The sequence below is a fragment of the Plectropomus leopardus genome, chromosome 15 (assembly GCF_026936395.1).
Source record: "Plectropomus leopardus strain MGB_pleo_1.0 chromosome 15, ASM2693639v1, whole genome shotgun sequence".
Classification (NCBI taxonomy): domain Eukaryota; kingdom Metazoa; phylum Chordata; class Actinopteri; order Perciformes; family Serranidae; genus Plectropomus; species Plectropomus leopardus.
In genome coordinates this window covers 11,759,860-11,782,544 of record NC_142190.1, presented here as the reverse complement: position 1 = coordinate 11,782,544, position 22,685 = coordinate 11,759,860, and the positions used below count along the sequence as shown (strand labels likewise).

Here is a 22,685-nt window from a genome sequence, read left to right as displayed (position 1 = left end):
TTTAGTACTATTCTCCTCTATGCTGCTGTCAGTTGTCATATCAGGACAAACAGAGGCGACCCTCCTCCTCCCCACTGACCTCCAGTCTTCATCACAAACAGTGTCCAGTCCTGCTACTCATCCCACCATTCTCATTTTGGCAATCCCTCTCTTAACCTCCACCACGAGACTGCATTGGTGGAAATATTCCTAAACTAAATAACTGAAATACATATTTTTACTCTAAATATAAGCATCTCAGCAACAAACAAACAAAAAACATACCTTGCTTTGCCTCGGAAGTTGTGGTTCCAGGGATTTAAGCTCCATGAATGGCCACTAATAAAAAATAGAATGTCTCAGTGTCGAAAAATGTCTGTTTCTCAAAGTACAAATAAAAAAAACTTACCAGAATGCCACATCTAATGTTTGTGACATGGGTGATTTTGAAAATGTCTTTTCCATTGTGTTTTAGGGCACATTTATCTTTCGTGACTTAGAAATTATTTTTCAGCTCATTTTATTTACTAATTTTAAACTACTGGAGCATTTTAAGACCACAATTTCTTATCCACAATCAGTGGAAGTGAAATTGTGTGACCCTGAAAAAGGCTGAACATAGCTCTGACACAACAAATATTTCTAATCATGGACATGTTTTGGGGTCCTTGTCAAGCTGACTTTTCTTTTTTTTTTTTTTTTATTTAATTCTTTCTGGCTCTCAACATTCATGGAGTTTTGCAGCTTCAAGATGTATTTTAATTTATTTTGAATCAGTTTGTGGCTTCAATTTTAATCCAGTTCTCACTGTATAAAGCAAATCCTCACATGTTTATGTCCTCACATCTTTCCCCTTACCACCCAGTAATCTGCAGGTCAAAATAGATCTATAAGTCTGTCAAATAACATCTGAACATTTTTTAATATGTTAAAAAAGTATTAATTCAAAAGTTAATACTTACAGTGCCTTTGAAAAGTATTCACCACTTTAATGGGGACACACCTGAATCATCAGTGGAGGAGTCAGTTGGTTTCAGAGGTCACATAATTAGTTAAATGAAGATCAGCTGTGTGTCATCAGAGTTTCAGTTGAGTGTAAACACAATGCATATGGAAGGTCCAACTTCTGATGAGTTAAAAGGTGACTGAAAGGCACATGTAAAGGGACGTATGCAAGAAAATTTCACTTAGCATTCTCTGGAGTCCAGTTGAATCAATGATTAAGAAATAGAGAGTATGGCCCATCTGTAAACCCTCTTGGAGCAGCTCATCCTCCACAGCTGAGTGATGGTGCAAAAAAAGGGTCAATGTGTCTGGAGAAATAACTTGCAGGCTCAATAAACAATGAAACCTAGCCCAAATTTAACCAAAGAAATGCTTAGTTGGCGACATATTTATGAATGATGGGATAAAATGGCAAAATTAAATTAATCTGTGAACAAACTAGTCCTTGTGAAGCTGAACTCTCCTTGTTTAGTGAACACACACAGTATCCAAGTGCTCTACACACAAACACACAGGTGTTATTATTGCCTAGGAGTTTTTATTTTCTACAGGAATTTACAGCAAAAAAAGACTAACACTGTTGTTGCTAATATTCAAAAAGGTCCTGAAAATCAATTCTAGCACACTTTTTGACAGGTATTAAAAACACACACATCCCATCTCGGCCCGCCCCACTTCTCACTCCAGTTTCCAGGGTAACTAAACATATCAATAAAAATAAAAAACAATTATTATTTTTTGCATTGGCACAGAACAAAAGCAGTCTGGCAGCAGACATGGGTCAGATTTAAGAATCACTTTTAGTGCTTTTTTAAGCTGCTTGTAGGACCAGATGTCAAGAAAGTTTTCAAATATTTTCACACAAACACTGGAAGTGTTGTTGTATTTGTTGTCACATCACGTGTGATGAATCACTCACCTGCACAGACGTTGGCTAAAATGAGAGTTGTATATGAGTATTTTAAATGCAGTTCATTCTCACACAAGCACCAAACTCTACTGGACTCATGAGTAATACTCTCCTCAAAAATAAATAAAAATATAAATATAATTGCCAGCCAGGACGTGCCAAAGCAAATGGCTGTGGCGGCCTCAGATTATATAGAATACATGTAGCCAAATTAAGGTTTCAGCATCCCTTTCTCTTTAGGGTTCCCACACGTTTTCACTGACAAAATTTCAAAACTTTTCTGTGACTTATCAAGTACCCATAATATTTTTCCTGCCCTTCTTGTCCATAACGGTAAATTCAGCTAGCTGGCATACATGGAGGGAGATACAGAATGAAGGGAGAAATTTAAGGAACGCACATGATGGAAAAAATGTCACACATCGTAGCATATTGGAACTATGTTATGTTGTCAAATCAGCTAAACAGTTATTTTTCCTTGGTATTTAGGAAATTGATTGCATTTGATAAATAAAGCAAGCACAACAAAGAATGATTGCAGAATTATTTTTATCTTAGCAAAATGCCACTCTGAGCGTTTCAAGAGTGTTTTTGGAAATAAACCTCATCAACCAATCAAAACAAATTCATGTTTAAGCCTTAAAAAATATTTAAAAACAAAACTGCAAGTATTTAGTCTAAATCTTTCAACAGGACTCCACGTCATGCCATTTTATCACAAATATATCAATGTTCAATCAAACTTTAGCCAACTTGAAAAATACATCTAAATGGTTTACTTAAAAACTAAGTTATAACTTACAAAGAACAAGCTGGCACTTGTAAGTTGCAACAATTTTAAAACATTAAGTAAATACAACTAAAATATAAGTAAATTTAACAATTACATATATTTTATACATAAATAAAACTATTAGTTTTATTTAGTTAACTTTATCAAGGCAATCAGTTTCTTAGATTTCTAAAAGTAAGATCAGCTTGTGAGGTTATAGTGCACGGTGGGCTCCGCACAAATCCAGGTAGCATGTCCTGAATGGCCGGCTATGTTTATGCCATTTTCAGTGGGCTAATGCATGCTCGAGTTTGTAGGAGTATTACCCATACAGTCCAGTAGAGGGCTCTGTCTGTCCTAACAGAACTAGGGTTACAATACTGTAACCTTCGTTATGTTGGCTGAGCACCAGTTGTCATTTTTTACAGGCTTCTTCCTAATTTTCCAAATTGATTGACTACTTAGACTTCAGTTTCTGCTCATCAGCGCGGTCCCCGCTACACTAGAGATCTCTGCATCTCTTCATTTCTCTCCATCAAACTGTCACTCCGTAAATTTGTAAATATATAAATATAGTGCCTGTTTAGCACTGGTTACCTCATAAGACAAAATACAGGGATTTAAATGACAAAGATGACAAAAATGACACCCTCTGATGGCAGCACTCCCACCTACAGTGGCTGAAATTTTACCGACACCTTGAATGGTTGCTCTGGCGGTTCTCTATTGCACTTCCATAAAACTGGGGAAATTACAAGAGCAACATTAAAATGTGAAAGGTAAAGCAGAAACAGCTGAGATATGCTAACTATTACTCCCCAGCACTGGTGAACACAGATTCCGACAGTCTATAATCACACTTCCTGTCAACACTGGCTGTAAAGACATTTTTAGACAAACTTTTGGGATCTAAAATTGACCTAATTCAACAGCTTATTTCACATGAACAAAACCGTACTAAAGTGAGAAATCATGAACATCTGGTTCTCCATACAGATTAAAACAAAGTCAAAAAAATATTTGCAAACATCATGTGACCCAAGTTTGCTTCCAGATGTTTCATCCCACCCTCCCTCTGTCGTCCAACTCTGTCTGAGCGGGACAGTAAGGCCTAACTGCCAGAAATAAACATTAATATTTTTGAAGTATGAAAAGGCAGGATGTCCTGCTTCCCAAAACTCCCCAACTCCAAACAGGAACTGTGCCCACTGCTGTCCAAAAATGGCCACATAATGAAGGGCCTTGTGAAAAAGTCTTATTGGAGAAAGGAATCATATAAAGGATTCTTTTTTTTTTCTATTGTGCACAAGCTGAAAAGTGGCTTCATGTTCATTCGCCAAACTCTCCTAAAAAACTGTTAACACTTGGAAAAATATCTACAGTATATTCATCTAGATTAGATGCTTTTTTTTTTGCTTGTGTAAATATATAAGTGGGGTAAAAATTATGATTTTTTATGGAACCAGAGGGGAGGGCTGATTGAGAAGCTGCAGTTCATCCACAAGGAGGCAGAAGAAGAAATAAAAGTGCACTGAAAAAAGCAACCAGATGTACAAGCCATTTAATCTTGAATTCAGTCTTCAAATCATACAAAAGGAGCGAAATTTAAAAACTGAGTCACAATTTGACTCAATTCAGAAAAGATTTCCTCGGGATCCCATCAGCTGTTAGTGAAAGATACATCAGAATAAATAAATGCTTCACCTTTTTTTATTAAAGCGAGAGCTAAATACAAGATTAACTGACTTGCAGAGGTGAATACTTTTGGATATTTTGGAAGGAAGGCAGAAGGAAGGAAGGAGGTGAAAAAGAGGTAAGAAAAGAAAGAGTGAAGATACACATGGCAGCTGTAATGATCCACTGTATTAGTTTTATAGGGTGTTATTAAAGCACTACAGACTAGATGTGTCGGCTGCCTGCCACACAATGGGCTTCATTGTCTCTAATATGCAGCAGTGCGCTACGTTAATGTGTAATAAACCATTTACACAAACAAAAGTCCCCTCGCTCCGGCCTATTACATCTGCATAGCAAAAAAGAAAAGAAAAAAAAGAAGGAAAAACAAATAAATAAAATAACAAACACAGAAAAAAAAACCCATTGAGCCTTCAAACCATCTTTAACAAGAACTCAAACCCCATCTCCTTTTTTTTCGGTGGCTACTGTTTTGTTTTCCTCTAAAAGATAATACAGAAGTAGTTTTGATGCAAGATTTGTTATTATTATTACTTTTTTTTGTTTGTTTGTGTTTTGTTTTTTAGAAAAAAAATCTGTTTCTTCACGAAGCGCACTTCCTACTTCCTCTTGGTCCGGTGGTTGAGTATGATTGGCCGGTTAGTCGTCGTCATCCTCGACCACGGGGTCCGTGTCCCAGCACGTAATGTCAATCTCTGAGCACACAAACAGATTTGTTGGGTTCATTTATTCTATGAAAGATTACTATGACATTATTATTATTATTATATTCATGTATATATTGTTGCTACAGTGGCTACATTATACAGAGAGCTGATTCCAATATTTAGCCTACCATCATAGAAATAAATGGAGTGGATGCAATAATGGAAAGGCCCCTCAATTTTGGTTTGTTTAGAGAAAATGTGTTTTCCCTAAAAATTTAAAAAATGTGCTTAGCTGAGATGTGGTATTTTTCCTTTTGACTGTTGAAACTGGACAGTATTTGAACGTAGAATAAAAATAAAGCCGATCTGTCCAGTGTGATTAAGCAATACAGAAAATGATTTCCATTTTGTTTTTCTACTGTCCCTATTTACTGTGAGCTGCACAATGCTTTGCTCAGTCAAATAAAACCAGATATTGATTTTGTGAGTGTAGAGGATTCACAAAGACTGTATCTGTTCACATTTGAAACATATCAATTAGAGCACTTATCTGGGAGAAAAGAGAGACAGTGTGTTAATGTGTAGTGTTTTTTTGGGCGGGATGTTGTTTCAGTCTTTTTATTTAATAGTGCTTTTTTTGTTTTGTCTCTTTTCTTTTTCCTCTTCCACATGATTTTGTTTGTGCATGTTAGAAGAGAAACACTGAAATAAAAAATAAATTTCAAAAATCAATATTGTCATTTTGTTACGTATCTCACCTGGTGGCTTGTTATAAAAGACCGGTGCAGGTTTAGCTGAGGACTCATCTGATTGGCCAAATTCTTCCTCCTGTGATTGGCTGAAATAGCCCTCACTCGCCTATGGGAACCAAGAGGCAGGCAGAGGTATGAAGACAAAAACTGTTAACGAAGAGAAAAGACAGAAAAGGTCTTTTTAATGCACAGCAGGAGCAATTTTAACCTGTCTGACCTGAGTCCCTTCTTTCAGCAGCGTCTCCCCGTTGGTCATCAGCAGTTGTCCATCATCCAGCTCCTGCATCTCCCCAGATGCATGCTGCAGTGCATGCTGGTAGCTGAGGGTCATCTGGTCAGAGCCCGTCACGTCCACCAGACTGGTAGGGTCGTCATCGGCGCTCGGGCAGAAGGTCCCGTCCATCATCTCATCGAAGCTGAGGAGGGGCTGAGGCTTTCCACTGGTGGCGGCGGTGCTGGGCGGATCATTGGCGTCGTCCATCAGATCCACCAGATTGGAGGACTGGGAGGTCTGGGAGGGTTTGGGGGCCGGGCCGGAGCTGCTGTCCCACAGGTCGACCAGGCTGTCTGTCCCAGAGTCCCACACAGAGAAGCCGGAGGAGTCACGGGCCTGCGGGGCGACGCTCTGCACGGGCTTTGCCGGTGCTGACTCCTGGACTGGCGGTTTCTGCTCCGTCTTTGGCACCGAACCTGAAAACAAAACATAATAACAATAATATTTTATCATAACTCAACAGCTGATTCGATGATTTGCAGGTCAAATGATGTGTAAACATCTACAGTAATTAAATTTGGCTGAAGAATACATCTAACCTTTTTCATCGGCATCTTATTGATAACATTTCAAAGTGAGTTTCACTCTTACCCCACTCGTCTCTGCATTCCTCCTCCTCCCTGCAGAAGTCCTCTTTGATGGGCGTGGTGACTATTTTAGGAATGGGCGACACAGCGGCCATGTTGCGCTCTGTGCTTGCTTCATCGTCATTGTCCCCTAGAGGGACAGAATGACACAAAAGACGTCGAAAAGGCACAAAGCAAAAAGTCTTCCCCTAAATCCTCCTATAACATAATCACATTCAACACCAGATGTGTTGATTGACACAGAATGCTTAACTGAAATGTCACAAGCAGTGATTTTTGTGCTTGTTTTGTTTTGTCAGAATGTCCCACAATTTTAGGGTTAATGGATGTCAATCTGTTTTGAATGAAATCTACTTAGGCTAAAGGCTTTCTTCTTTGAAAGTATCCTGAATCACATGATGCTGACAGGAAGCTTTAATGCTGTGAAGCTGACTGCTTTTCTAACCTCTGGTCACATTCTGTGTTACTTCAACACATGGAAAACTGCACAAAATCACGCAACTTTTGCAATCACACCACCAGTGAATGGACATATACAGTCACTGATCCAATCAGACTCTGTGTGGATGAGACTCAAGCTGGTGACATTACCATGACAGGTCAGGCATTAATTGCATGGAAGTTTTAACAGAAACTTTGTAGCGCAAAGTGAAAGAGGCAAAACTCTCAAATCACCTTTTGCACTCTGAAAAGTTTGAGGACCAAAATATGAAAGTTTAATGTTGTTCAGATGTTGTGCTGAACTATTTGAACTTTATAGGTTTAATTTTAGCCATGCTGGCAGATTGGCTCTATGGATGATAATGTCTGCAGATCAGTTGGCTGGTTCACTGCTTTGGTCCAGATTGACAAATCTCCACAACCATCAAATGGATTGCTAAGAAAATTGGTTCAGATGTTTTTGGAGTCCAGAGGATGATTCCTATTGCCTGGAACCAGACATTTGAATCCATCCATGCCAACAAGCGGGTACTGACTCATTCATCTGGCATTGTGAAATAAAACAGTGGTTTCTTGGTTAAAAATTGAATCGCCCTCTGCCAAAGAAATCTGTTAAATTGGATGTTATGTCAGACTGAAGCCAGCAAAAGGAGTGTAATAAGTTGATAATTCTGTTTGATATCAGGCAATCATTCCTAATGACTCTGTTGATCCCCTGACTTCTTGTCTAGTGCCACTACCAGGTCAATTATCTTATATCGTATCCATATATATATATTTTATGATTTACCAGTTAGATTTTTTTGTAGCACCACCATAAGGTTCATATTTACAGTCTTGAGTGAAATGTCTTGAGAAAGTGGATGGATTGTCATGACATTTGGTAAAGGCATTTGTGGTTCCCTCAGGATGAATCTCAATGGTTTTGGTAATCCTCAGACTTTTTATTCAGTACTACCATCAGGTCATTTTTTTTTATTTTACCAATACTTGTTTATGACTAAATACCTGCAAATCTGACAAAATTTACATTAGCCTTAGCTTCACATTCTATTTAGTGCAGTTCAAGCCCAGCTTCACAGATCCATGGATGTAAACTCTTCACATTGTTCATCAAGAAGTTTTTTTGTTGAATTGTCTCATTTGTCTTATTTGTGCCTGAAGCAAATGTCTGGTTCCAAATGCTTGAGACTTGACTACCCTGTCATAAGCAGAATAGCAGTGCAAGACTTAAATGCAACCAGCACAGGGGGAATTGCCATGTGACACTTGACAAGTGATGCCCCTAGCACACACTGGAAGTAGTCATGGCCGAGTTACTGGAAAGGTTGACGAAAACTGATACTGGTGAATAGGACGGTGGCGTATTCCAGGCAAGTTGTCACCAAAATCAAGACACAATCATTACGATCCAGCAAGTCATGAAACAAAAATTAGATATGAACTGAACATTCATGATTATGCCATCAATGCATGTGGACACATTGTGGGCAAGTCACAACGCTGACACCACATCCAGGAATACAAGTCAGTATGACAAACATCAACACAGCGTCAGTCACAGTCAAGAGAACCACTTCTACAATGAAAATGTCACTTTTTCTCAGATGTTTCGATGATTTCATGCTTGTTGAAGTCAGATGTCCTGTTCAGAAACCAGAACAAGATTTCCCAGAGGACACAACAAACCATGGATGAACAACCACAGCGTCACTTTGCTTGTTAAAATGATTAATCGCACATCCAGCTCAGTGAGGTCTTGCTTGGTGGGTTCTCCAATTCAACTCTCAGGGTAATTACTGTAAGTACTGTTTAACAGAACTGATCTTTTACTGAAAGTGGAAAGCAGTTTAGAAAATTGTCCAAACCCTTTTATCATAAAGGAAGGATTGAATTTAAAGAGAACTGTCAGTGATGAACCGGTTCTTTGCCCACCCAGCATAATATGTGCCATTACAGCACCTACAGACATGCAAAAACACACACTGTGGACCATAAAGGCGGTCTGCATGATTTTGCCCCAGTTAACTACATTATTGCTGTTAACTTTCCAAAGCATTTTTATCTTGATCCATGCTGACACATTTTCTGCCTTACCTAATGCCGGATTCACATAGAGTCAGAGACAGTAGACCAGATGGTAATTTAGTAAAATTAGCTGTGGGCTGCCAGAGAATACTGTCAACAGCAGAGCATTTCATGAAATACTTTTATTCCATTACTTGTTAACAGTACAGCATCACCATTGCAACATATTGTCATGCATGCTTCATTTAATTGTCCTGACATTTTGTCAGATTTGTTTTTCCTGTGCTTTTAAGAAGGTGTTGTCCGTCTGCCTACCATTTGCCAGATTCCTTGTGAATGCAACATTTGTAAGTTATTCAGATTGTTTGTTTGTTTGTTTTTTTGTCCAGGTTTTGAAATGAATGGACTTTTATTTGTGGTGCTAAGACATCTCAAATATATTCCAAATGCAGCAGCAACATCTCTCTATTCTACTTGTGAGGAGGCAGAAACATATTAACTAATAAAAAATAGTTTAGTTTACATTTAGTTTCCTTGATGTTTTACATTTGCTTGTTACTGCAGCAATGGGAATAACTGTTGGGAAAAAATCTTGGTTGATGCATTTAGGCAATGTAGAATAATTACTGTTATTTGGCACTTAACTGCAAATCAGCAGACATTTAAGTGCAAGAAACAAATTAAAAATAATATCTTTATAACTTGTTTTTTTTTATTTTCTGCTGAATTCTTTAACGGCATAGTTTGTTACGTTAAAGGAATACTTTCCACCTAAATGAACCTGTGTATATTAATTAGTCATCCCCTGACACATCAACTTTGTGTAGAAAACTTTTTTCCTCAAATTCTTCCAAAATGAACAAAGAATCCAAAAAACAGAGGAAATTCCTGAAGAACTGATTAAAAGAGAGCTGCTACAACAACAGCAAGAGTTTAAAAGTTAAGTTTATAAACTCTCACAGAACTCTTGAAGTATAATATTTACTTTTACTTTTTTAAAAATACTTCTGCATAAGGAAAGTGTGTACATAAGTACTGTGGTTGTGCATTCCATTGAGCAGAGTTCAAATGCACACACTAGCCAAGGTGCGCTTCTCGTCCATATGTGAGACTGGTTATGCAGAAATGAGTCAGCAAAAATGCATGTGATTGGGAAGTGCTGAGCATACAACTGGATAAATGAGACTTGGATTATACTGCACGTTTTGTGAGAGTTTGTAAATGAATGTTTTGATATAGTTTTGCTGTTTTTTTTCTCTAGTTTTCAAAAACAAAGTTTTATTCTTGAACTTAATGTAACACAAGGTGGGTAAATGATATACACATGATCATATTGTGAGTGAGGTTTCCCTTCAAGTTTTGGATGTCAGAGGTTTCTCCAAGGAAAAGGCCAATGGATTCTTGTAGTTAATGGGCCTAAACATGCAGAGTCACCATTATGGTCTCAAAACAGAATGACAGCTAGATCAGCTCAGGTCAAAGATTCATATTCTGTCAAAGGCCAACAAGCTGACGGCCGGCTTGACGACATCACATACACACATTCATACACAAACACTCACAGTATGGTCAGTCGGTTAAAAGCGGCCGTGTGTATTTGAGTGTGTGTGTGTGTGTGCAGATCCAGGATCAGAGGCATGAGATTGAGGATCAGAAAAGAAGGTGATAGAAAACCAGTGAGATTCTGTAGTAACAGCTCTTTATCCCTGTGAGAAGTAAAACGACCTTATTGCTAATTTAAAAATAACAAAACATCAGGAAAAAAACAGAAACATTTACAAAAATAATTCAACACCAGCAGCTGACTAGACGACATCTAAAGGATGAAGACTGAAGGGACGACAGACATCTATAACACAAACCGACAAAGAGCTTTATGGTTTACAGCCATAAAGGGCATTTTATTATCTATTAGCATTTAGTGAAATGCTTGTGAGCTTGTGTTAGCCTGCTTATTAGCAAGGAAGATAAAAAGGTAGGTGAGCCATGAGATGGCTTTGATGGTGAAAAGGTTTAAAATATTTTTGTCTACTGTAGGACGTTGTACAGATGCTCCTAGCACCAATGCTAAAAAGGTATTTTTTGCCAAAAATCGCGCAAGTTTGTCTTTTTCAGAAATAAATTTGTAAGCTACTGTGATACTCTGTATGCTACAGCTGTGACTGTAATTACAAAATTTAAATTGATAGCTGACTTATCTGTGCTTAAAGGACAATACTGGTGATATGACTTCATGTCTGTGACTCTCAGCTCCACGTCCATTGGTTCCCACTGAAGGTAGTGCATTTGTTAGGGACTACTTACAGTGGCTAATTAATCTACATTTGGTAACATATTGTTTGTGGCAGCAGTGGAGTGTATGTGGGTTTGAGTCAAAATGAACTACAGTGTGTATGTTCATGTTAATGCAGGAACACATCACCCAGTGCAACAGTGCAGCCCTTATCATATTTTAACCAGTTTTTGGACAACAGTGGAGCTCTCTACCACAGAATAATAAGATATATCAGGTTTTAATACACACACAATACTTGTTAGTAGGGTGGATTTACTTTTGCTTTTTTACTTTTTACTTTTTATGGTATTTGTTGACGAGAAGAAAAATACAAAATTTAACCAAACTTACCCTTTAACACAAATGATTTCATCAGTGAATTGACTACTTTAATTTGTAACGTGGAGATGAAAGTTGTCGTTAAGTGTTAGGACATGGAGGGTAGGGTTTGGAGGTATATTCGCCGGGAGGTGATGGGGGTGATTTTAAGGGTTGGTGCGCAGATGTGTGGGTTGTGAAAGTGTGTATACGCTAAGTAGAGCGGAATACGAAAATGATGAAATGATGAAAATGCATGTGGACTTAAAAATGTGATAAACTGTGTTAATCTGCGAGGCATCATCTAATTCCTGCTGTCTTTTCTTTACAATGGTTGTTTTTTTCTTCATGGCCATTTCTTTAAATGTTTAGGTATTATATATAATAATAAAATCTTCTCTGATCCTAGCCAGAAATTAACCTTAAACATTGCATCTGTCACTGATTCCTAATTTTTCAAAATACTTGTCAATTCAAATGACTTTTTAGAAGTCTTGTCCAATATTCAAAGTGGAAATTTCACAGGCTCTCTGTGGTGTATTTGGAGGTTTACTTGCACACCAGTATCCAGATACTAGCAAGTGTTTGGAGTTTCCCAGTTGAGTAACTAGTTTTGTAAACCTGGATGAGACCTTATTCTGGTTTTGAGCATGAGCCTCATGCAAGAACATTGTTAATTTTCTTATCTTAAAACATTTTTACTTTTTAGAGAAGTTTGAAAAGTAAGAGTTGGGTCACTAAACTCTCAACTGCACACACTTGTTGTAAATAATTGTTTCAATCAGACGAATGCCGTGTGTTCATGAGATTCGATCATTAGCAAAACACCTCTTATCCAGATTTCTGATCACTTCTGTTCAACAAAGAATAACTGTTCTTTGCTCATGCAAGGAAACCAAGAGGATGTTAGAATCACATATAGAATAATAATAATAAGATGATTGGTATGTCTCATTTCAATGTGATCAAAACCAGAATAAGACTCAACATCAGGATATTCTGTAAGTGTGCAAGTAAATGTAGTCAGTGTCTTCATTGCTCACATTTTGAGTTCACATACTGTTTCATCTTCCATTATTGTCATTTCATCTTTTTATTTTGTGGAGGGGATTCATTTCTGGGGAGAGATGTTTGACCAAGCTGCTGGTGTCCATCTGTCTTCTTCTTCTGCTTTTTACCGGTTATGTGCTGTACCTACCGGCTGCAGCGGTGGGCTGCGTCCGTGCATGTGGCGGGGTGCGAAGGGGCGACGTGCCCCGGAGTGGGGGTGTTGGACTGGGGCTGCTGGGACTGTGCTGCTGCCTCAAGAACGGGCTGTCCAAACGGCCTGGCAGTCAGGACGACATACAGCCAAACACACACCCGGAAACGAAGATTCAAACACACAAACATGTAACAAGGACACGAAGCGACGCACCAGGACAAAGATGTGGGGAAGATGGACGAGACAGGAAGACAAGACAGACAAAAAGCAAGAGAGGGAAGGAAAGTAGGAGGCAGAGTGAAGACACCAGTTAACCACCAGAAGAAAAAGTAAGAAGCAGAAAGGATTGTGGGAAAGTCAGAGAGTCCAGTGAAAACCCGTGAAGAAGAAAAAGACATGAAGAGTTGCCAGAGGAGGAAAAAAACAAAGTTGTTCCACAAAATAGAGAAATCAAAGATGTCAAAGAGTAGAGGAGTGGGTGAATAAGTATATGAAAAAGTGAGGAATGAGGATGGTGAACACAAATGGGGGGTCAAATGAGTGCAGAGGTGGAAGAAGAAACCCCGCAAGGCAAAAAAGAAAGAAAGAAAAAAGGGAAAGAGAGAAAGAAAGAAAAGAGGTTAGTGTGGCTTTACATTAACTGCCTGTAGACAGCACGCAGTTCGGCAGAAATGAGATGCTGACGGAGTTTGTTGCTTTTTATACGTTTCTGTTTCTTTGAAACCATCAAATTAATAATTCTGGAAAATGAATCCCAGAAAAGAATTCTGAGTCACTGAAGACTTAGTCTCCCGCTTCTTCACTTGTTGGAAAATAACACAGTATGGTGAAGTTGGTTATTGTGCTTTAAAAAAAAAAGGTCCAACAAAAAACTGTCATGTTAATTGCTCTATGATCAATGCGCCAACGCTTCCTAAAATCCTAATTATTTTGAGACCTGATACACGTATATTTGGGCTTCTACTGTCAATCGAACTTAGATTCTAGTCTTTCAAACAAATCTCTTTTTACCCAACCAAAACTGGAAAAAAAAATGAAAGTATTTTTTCTTTCAGCGCTGAAAAGTCTCTACAGACCTTCCTCTCAGACCCCAAAATGTCCACCAGTCTGACAGTAAGTGGGCACGCTGTATTACAAAAATGCAAGGGGCTGTGTTGATGGTGGCCTGTTGTTCAGGTACAGGTTAGGTGTTGAAATATGATCCAAGAACTCGAAATTATATCAGATAATAAAACTATGAGACTCTTATTACAGTATAACGACAATCATTTCATTGTTGTTAACCTTAAAAAAAAGACTCTACCAGGAATATACTTGCATATATCTGACTGACCAATGCAGCCTATTTGCTGGATGATGTCACTTTCATTGCCACAAAAGTTTTTTCACATAAAGCTAAGGATTGATTTCTGCGACAAATTCACTTACTTCAAAGCTGAACGGAGGGGCAAAAGTCTCGGAACACTTGTGTTTAAAAAATGTTATTATTACTCTTAGATTATTGAGTGCACAATTAATTAAAGGTGATATAAATGAGTATCAACAGTTTGAGCAACTTTCTCTCTCCTCAGACGACACATTGGAAAGGTTTTAGAAAGAAAATCATCATGAAACTGTAAAGGTAAGGATGAAAAATATAAGAAAAGCAAGTTACTCTAACCCCAGTGAAAATAAACCCTTGCCACTGAGATCCTCAATCTCTATTTAAAGCAGAGTCATGACAAACGCTGCACACAAACAACATACAACAACGTAAATAGGAAAATTAAAATCTCATAAAGAAGCAAGAAGAGTCCAAACAGCAGCCATTCAACAGTGAGAAAAGAGATTGTCTGGTGGTTTTAGTGTTGACTCCTTTATGTTGAGATTTAGGATGTGATATCATAAATCGTGTCATAAATGTCTTCTTCCAAAACCTTCAGCGATAAAAAAGCATCTCTGAAAATGACTAATCTAAGTAAGCAGCAGCTGAGGAGATGTCGAACGTGATAAATGACATATTGAACTTGACAAACAGTGATTCAAATGTCATGATCCCTCACACCCACCCACTGCCTCCCTCCTCCACCCCTGGAGTCTCCTTCAGGTGCGTCATCTCTCCATCACAGACTTCACACTGAACCAGGACAGAAAACTGATGCTCCTCATGCCTGCACTTCTCAGCTTTGGTGGAATTACAGCTAAAGAAATCCTCACTTTTGGTCTGGTATATGTGGCTCATGTTGGAAAGTAAGATCACTTTTGAGGTGATCAGTAAAAGATCAACAAATACCACAGTCTAAAATTACTCAACTACAAGTCATCACACTTTCACATGCCTGTACTTTAATTTAGTACAGTACTTGAGTAATTGTACTTATCCCACCACTGTTAGAGGCAGATGTTTGATTTTCAAAGACTTGCTTGGGTCAAAACTTCATCTGCATGAATTTCTGAGTAGAAAAACAATAATGTTGTCTTTAACAAACCCCAAAGAAAAACTGCTGAGGTGGTTATGGCATAAAAACATTTTCTGTCCTGGTTTTAAATAGTTTTTAGGGCTGTTAGATGGAAGGATGAGAACAGCTTTCCCTCGTTTGAGTGAATTTTTTGTCTCTTTGATGATCCTTGTTTTCTCCAAGTTACCAAGACTGTGTAAAACACCAGTATGAAGCTACTGGATAATGGTGTCAAACTTCAGAGTTAGTTCACAGTAAGTTTCTACCTCATTAAGTTCAGTCTTCTACTTTATTGTATGCTGTTTTTTTACTGCTCTTTTTGTTCATAGTTTTTCCAGTATTTCATGAGAATAAACTGAACCTAGAAGATGATTGTAAGTTGAGTTTTAAAGTGTTTACCGGTCCTGTGGATGGAGACGGGCGAGGTGTCGACACAGATGGTCATGGCTCTCTCCTTCTGCTTGAAAAACTCTCGAGGGTTTCCTGACCGCTGAGCGATAATAGCCTTTGCCTCCTGGAAACACACACACACACACACACACACACACACACACACACACACACACACACACACACACACACACACACACACACTATTCAGCAGTCTGGATTAAGCAATACTGTTCTGAGTTCCTTGAAAATAACCAGAAGGAACAGCTAATCAACAAAGATTCGTAAATGATTTATTACGCTTAATTCTGCAGGAAAGATTAACATCTTCACAGAAACACATTCAAAATGGATGATGGCAGAAGGCATTTTTATCCTTTATACGAGTTGAGTTACTACACAATTCAACTTTTGTGAAGGTGCTCAGTCAGACTCACCTCCACCTCAGACTCCTTCTTGTCTAGGTTGAGGTCCTCGATGCTCGGCTCTGCTGCCTGCAGAGAAGAAGGATAGAAATGAAGATGCAAAAGAAGAAAAACTTGCTGCCAAACAGTAATTCAAGTATAAAAACCAAATTATTCTGTTTTTCCAGTAATGTTTAGATGAATCCCTTAATGACTGAACACAGATCCAGCTCATATAGTGAACAGAATAATCACATGATGCCACCAGCAAGGGGCAATAGAGACCGTGATTTTTTTTCTACCGCAGAGAAACAATAGTGGTGACAATAAAATTAAAGAAAAAAGAAATAATCTTGATTAAACGAGTACAAAATCTAGTGAAGCTGTCATTGAATTCATTGAAGTAGCTTCCTATTGCTACTGTGGTAGTGAGCAGCCTCTTGCAGCACAATAATAGTCACAACAATCATACATATATGCAGGCTGTATAAAAAACTTTTGTGTAATAAATTTAGACTTTAAAAATAGGAAACTAAATTCAGTGCTTTTAAAGACTTTTGAGACCTGCATACATCTTGTTTAAGGAAGCATAAAATATTTCTTTAATTAGTAAAAATTCTTACACTTTTAGGAATTTCGATGCTCTTTAGCATATTTCCTGTCAACAAAACAGCTGTGAATGGATCTTTTTATAAGAACTATTGCCAATAGGTTGATAAAATGTTTTTTCCAAAACATTTATCTAATGCAAAATAGGTGCATATGAATCTTGTTCTTTAGACAAATAGCTCGATCAAAATGAAAAGGGCAGTATTATGTCTTACATGTCTTATGGAGTTAGACACTCTTGTTGCAGCGACACTAGAAATTATGATCATGATTCCTCTGGGTGATTATTTGGGGAAGCAGCTCAGTCATTGACATCCTGCTGGGTTTTTTCCTCACTTCCATCAGTAACAAACGATCCCTAAAGTTCCTTGAGCAAGACAACCTAACTGCTGCCTGTGAACTCATCGCGAGGACAGAGATTAAGATGTTGAGAAGATTAGCTGAAATATCACAGCTGTGCTACGACGCAGCAGGCAGCTGATTGCAAGATGTGAAAAATAAACCACCCACACACACTGATAGACTGAAAACACTCTCACTGCCAGACATAAAATTCTTCTTTGAAAAAGCAAAAAAAGCATATAATCACTCCTTTCAAAGACAAACCCCACTTTCTCACAAATTGATTTCATTTTTGGGTCACAGCATGACAAAAACCAGAGGCGTGCAAACCACCTCTTAACCGTCCTTTGGGGAAAGAAGCGATGCTTTGATGGGCAGAGGGAGCAGACACAGAAACAACCAAATCATGTGGAAATAATCAAATTTAAAAAAGCTGAACCTGTTGGATGAGCACCATATGATGCTACAACTGAACTTAAATTGTTTGGGGTACTGAATAATCTACTGCAATGAATAATTAATAACCAGCAGAGTCATGATTGCAGATTTATAAACAGAAACTTACTATGGTGGTCTGGTTCCGCAACCTTTCTTTGGCCTCTTCCTCTTCCTGCATTTTCTTCCTGTTATCACACACAAACACACAGATTAGATAAAACTTCAGTAAAAAGTCTGTTTATGATTTGTGTTGAAGTGAAGAAAGCAAACTTTACTTTAACTTCTGCTTAAGGTCAGATGTTACTCTTAAACACATATAAACCTGAACTGAAACAGTGAGTGCTCCTATAAATTTTGAAGAATATGTAGATAACATATTGTGGATGTCACTCTGTCATCATTTGTCTTTTAGCTCTGCTGTATGTTTATGATTATGTTTAAGTATGGTGTTGACTGTTTGTGTATCTGTTCCTCACCTGTGCTCCTCGATCTGCCTCTCCCTCTCGCGGTACCTCTGCTCTCGGCTCTCCTGCTCTTTCCTCTCCAGCTCCATTCGCTCCTGCTCAAAGCGCTGCCGCTCCTCTGCTGCCTTCTTCTTCTCCTCCTCCTTCCTCACCTCCTCCTCGCGCTGGAGAACATACATAAAAAACAAGACATTAGTGTAAATATTCACAGTCTTTTTATCAACTTCCTTATTTATTTACTTTTTCATCTTTTACCTATTGTTTTTTTCCTGCCTTTGGTGTTTCCTCCCTTATGGAAGCATTTCCTCAGTTGCGGTTTTAATTAGTACAATTTTTTTGTGTTTTTATTTACATGACTGTGTGTGTGTGTTGGGGGGGGGGGGTGTTATTGTATAAAGCTTTTTATTGCTAAGTAACCCTTTGAAACTTGGAGGACTTCAATTTTCTCGTGCTGCTTTCAGGTGCCTTTAACAAGTATTAAAACCTTTGAACACTGAGCAAATTGGTGCGATTTATTTCAAAAATGTGGGGAAAAGTCAATGAGCAACTTGGTATCAAATGTTCTACAAATTGCATAAAAAAAGTAGAGTAAAAAGTAGATGTAGAAAATTATTATTTTTTTAAACCTAGAATAAAGTAGGGAGAAAGGTTCAAGGTTCAATATCTTTATTATACCCAGGGGGGAAATTTGAATCACAGTCAGCAGTTATAAGAAGACATAAAACAAAACAAATTAATACAACAACAAATACCAAACACAAATTACAATTACAGAGTGTCATTTCTAGCAGCAGGAATAAATGACCTTTTGAACCTTTTTGTTCTGTCTCATTTTTGTACTTTTTTATTATTTTTTGCCAAATTTTGGGTCATATTTTCTTCCCTTGTTAAATACCTTCCTCCCATGGTTTTGAAAGAAATCAACTCAATTTGTTTAAACTGTTTCAAAGGGTTAATTATCTGCCCGTCGACTAATCGATTCATTTAGTAATGCTGAACGTTGCTGTTTAGCTCGATATCTACGGTTTCTGAAGCAGTGAAGGGCAGATCTGGTGACATCCCTGAAGCTCAATGAAACACGCTGTCATTTTACATTTTGTTTGAACATGCTGAGGGCAACGTAGCTGGATGACGTTGCATCATTTGACTTTGTACTTCACTTCCACTCCACTCCAAACACAGCTGGAGCTCACATTAACTGTATTTATTCAATAATCAGATGAAGAAATTGATACCACTCTCGTGTCTGTGAGGTGACTATAAAGCTACAGCCAAAGTTAAAAAATAGACCTACCAACACCTCTACAACTTACTAACACATTATATCTCCTTCATTTAATACATGAAAGTACTGCTTTGTTACATGTGTTAGTGACAGATTACTTTGTGTCAAAGCACACTAACTTTTGCTGAAATGAATCACAATTTCACGTTTGACCGACTGCATTTGCTTCACTGCACAGTTTTCCTATGCAATGCAACATTCGAGCACACTCACTTTTAGTGTGACCTCCAAATTAAGTGGCGGTGAGTGCAATGCAATCACAGCTGATAAAAATTGAAGATAAATAAACACGAAGTTGTAATTAATCAGAATGATCCTTAACAGTAACTCTGCTTTCCTAATGACGCAAAATTAGACTGTTTCTCATCGCTTTGCTTGTCTCACTCATTCATCACCTTTCCCTCCTCTTCCACACCCACCTTGGCCTGCTCCCAAAACTCCTCTCTATTGATTTTCTTCATCTCCACCTCTGCATTGGTCTTCTCGTACACTGTGCCCTGCATTAAGAGGAGAGAGGGGGAAGAGAGACAGACAACGGTTGAGTTTCTTTAGTCAGAAGAATAGCCAGAGAACATTGTGTTTCTGAATGTTAATGATCACATGAGCCAATTGCTGCCTTTATAGAAGTGTTATTACAAATACACTAGATATGTCAGGTTAAATTTTGGCAAAGAAGTCTGAAAAATAATGTATATTTCTGTTTGATTTAACAGCCATAAAAACTCAGTCTTCAGTGTGTTGCTGGTTCATTTTACAAGCTGGAAAAAAAGGCTCATGCAGAATCTACTTGTAAAAAAGAGACATTTGAAACCTACAGAACTTCAGACAACCAGGGTTGAATAATATGACATCAATATGAAATTACAATTTCGCAACTGCTGTTTCTGTAAATGTAACTCCTGCACTGCATTGGTGCAAGCAAAACTTTCTTTCTACATTAAGAAAAATCTCATGAAAATCAGTGGGTTATTGTTTTTTTTTTTGTCAGCTGCTAGAGCTGACGTTTCCTTCATAGACCAACAAGATGAACTCAAAAATAAACAACATTATGTGCTTTGAAGTTTCTACATTATGTTCATTATTTACCAACTGTTGCTCATTCAAAGGACTAGACAATTTTAAATGCTGTCTGAAAATTATGCATTATGCAGACACCTTGATCCTTTGTGTAGATAATGAGTTTATCCTCAAAAAACATGGAGACAAAGCCCAAAATGTTGACAGAAAATTGACAGATTTTCACTGCTTACTAAGTCATTATTAATTAATTCAGTGCATACTTTTTGAAAATTGCCTCTTTCAGATGACCATTTTGAAATAAAAATGATTATTCATTTGCCCTAATGGGAACCTAATTGAGGAAATAATGAGTAAAAGAGGTCAAGGTCAATACGCTGTCTGCGATCCAAGTAAATGAGAGAGTCAGAGTTTTTATTCTGTCTGATAAACTAGAGGTGAATATATGAATATATGTGCTACAGAAGAAAAACAAGGCGGTCATGATGAAGAAGATGAAAAAGAAGAAGTAAGAGACAGCGCTATCATCCCTCTCTGTCTTCGTACCACGTCTTTGTGTTCTTCCTCTCGGGTTCTCAGGCGGCTTAGGACAGGACTCGCCACTGCCACAGTCCCATTGGTCAGTCGCTGCCCGATGGCTGATGGCTCGATGTCATCCAGACTGCTGGCGTTGACGATGACCTCCACGCCCTGGAGAAAAAGAGGGAGAAAGCAATCTACATCAGTCCACTTCTTTTTATTAATATTATTATTGGCAATGTTGAAAGATACTGTCATATATTTTACTTAGCTAAAAGTAGCAATATGACTTGTAAGTTACAAGTAAAAGTCGACAGAATTGGACTTCAGTGAAAGTATTACCAGCACATGTAAGTAAAATATTCAAATAAAAGTAATGGTCACTTTCAGAGTGTTTTAATATCATATTATTTGTATATTATAACTGAAGCATTAACACACAAACAGCATTTTACTGTTGCAGCTTTATTTTAACTGTTTACTGACAAATGATAAATATATACACACAAAATGAACTTCTTTCAAACTCAGTTATTCTTTCTAATGCAAGTTTTTTTGTTATTATTTTCAAGGAAAGATGTTAACGTTTTAAAAGTTCTACTAAATTGTATTAAAAACATGTACCCCTCTCTGCTTTTTTCCTTCATCTTGTCCCGTAACAATGTTTCTTCTATGTAAACTATTATTAGTCAGTCAGTCAATGGTCATGCAATAAATGCCATATGATTAATAAACTAAATTTTACTGTCACAATTATATTCAATACAAGATTCAATTTTTAACTGTGACAGATTTAATATGATCTTATGTCTTATGTCTTGATCTTATGTCTTGCATAGTAATATACCAACAAAATAGTAATTGCATAGAAATACATAATGTATAATGTAAGGACTGTGAGTATGTGTGTCTGTCTGTCTGTCTGTGTGTGTGTGTGTGTGTGTGTGTGTGTGTGTGTGTTTGTGTGCGCATGTATGGTATCCAAAAGAGTGTCACTGAAAGCCCATTGGAGTGGTGGGATGAAGTCGAGGCTATGTGGGAGAGGAAGTGCCACTTAAAATAATGACACTTCACCAGCACACACACACACACACACACACACACAGACACCCCTACACCGACACACACACACACACAGATAGAGAGAGAGAGAGAGAGAATTTGGCTGCTCTACAATTCCAAAAACACACTCAGGCAGGTGTACAGGTGTGGATTCACAGCTGTGTTGGACACACACACATACACACACACGCACACGCACACACACACACACACACACACACACACACACACACACGCACACACACGCACACACACACATGCTTGGTGGGTGAGAGGATTGTCATTCAGCTCAGAGAGATTACTTTAAAAAGAGATGGTATTAGTCATGCCCTAAAACACACACACGCACACGTACACACACACACACACAGTTGATCCTCCTACAGGTTTAATGTTCTGTAGCTTCTTGTTGAGAGTTGATTGAAAACATCACACACACATTCCCAACATGACACAAGACTGAAGTAGATTATGAAACAAACACAATCACTTCAGATCGGCTGCATGAGATCGTAGTAACCCTCTTTCTGGAGTCAAAAAGAATAACCTGTGTTCCCCTCATAAGATCACAATGAGGGATCTAAACTGATAAGTTCAAAAAAATATTTGTGATATAGAAATAATATCCTTTTACTGAAACCTGGAGCAACATCACTTTTCTTGTGCTGCTTTCAAACATTGGTGTAATTTTTTTCAAAAAGAAGGAAAAAAAGGAAATAAGCAACTTGGTAAGAAATGTTTCACAAAGTGCGAGATATTAGTTGATTTATTCTCATTATTTCATTTTTAAAAAATTATAATAGAATTATAAGTTTTTTTAAGCACTTTTC

At 37.8% G+C, this 22,685-nt stretch overlaps 1 protein-coding gene across 3 annotated transcripts in view; it reads right to left on the bottom strand.

The window, feature by feature from the left end:
* Positions 1-1,502: 1,502 nt before the first annotated feature.
* Positions 1,503-22,685, bottom strand: part of dbn1 (drebrin 1) — a 118,744-nt gene continuing 97,561 nt past the window's right edge. The window contains exons 6-16 of one of the 3 annotated variants that reach the window (XM_042498772.2): positions 20,821-20,964; positions 19,677-19,754; positions 17,985-18,136; positions 17,636-17,693; positions 16,153-16,209; positions 15,725-15,839; positions 12,882-13,010; positions 6,626-6,751; positions 5,978-6,450; positions 5,767-5,866; positions 1,503-5,056 (exon numbers count right to left, since the gene is read on the bottom strand). In XM_042498772.2, coding sequence (XP_042354706.1) covers positions 5,001-5,056; positions 5,767-5,866; positions 5,978-6,450; positions 6,626-6,751; positions 12,882-13,010; positions 15,725-15,839; positions 16,153-16,209; positions 17,636-17,693; positions 17,985-18,136; positions 19,677-19,754; positions 20,821-20,964 — 1,488 coding nt within the window. In that variant the 3' untranslated portion in view covers positions 1,503-5,000. The remainder of the gene's footprint in view (positions 5,057-5,766; positions 5,867-5,977; positions 6,451-6,625; positions 6,752-12,881; positions 13,011-15,724; positions 15,840-16,152; positions 16,210-17,635; positions 17,694-17,984; positions 18,137-19,676; positions 19,755-20,820; positions 20,965-22,685) is intronic. The other 2 variants (XM_088088115.1, XM_042498773.2) reach the window with 2 other exon arrangements.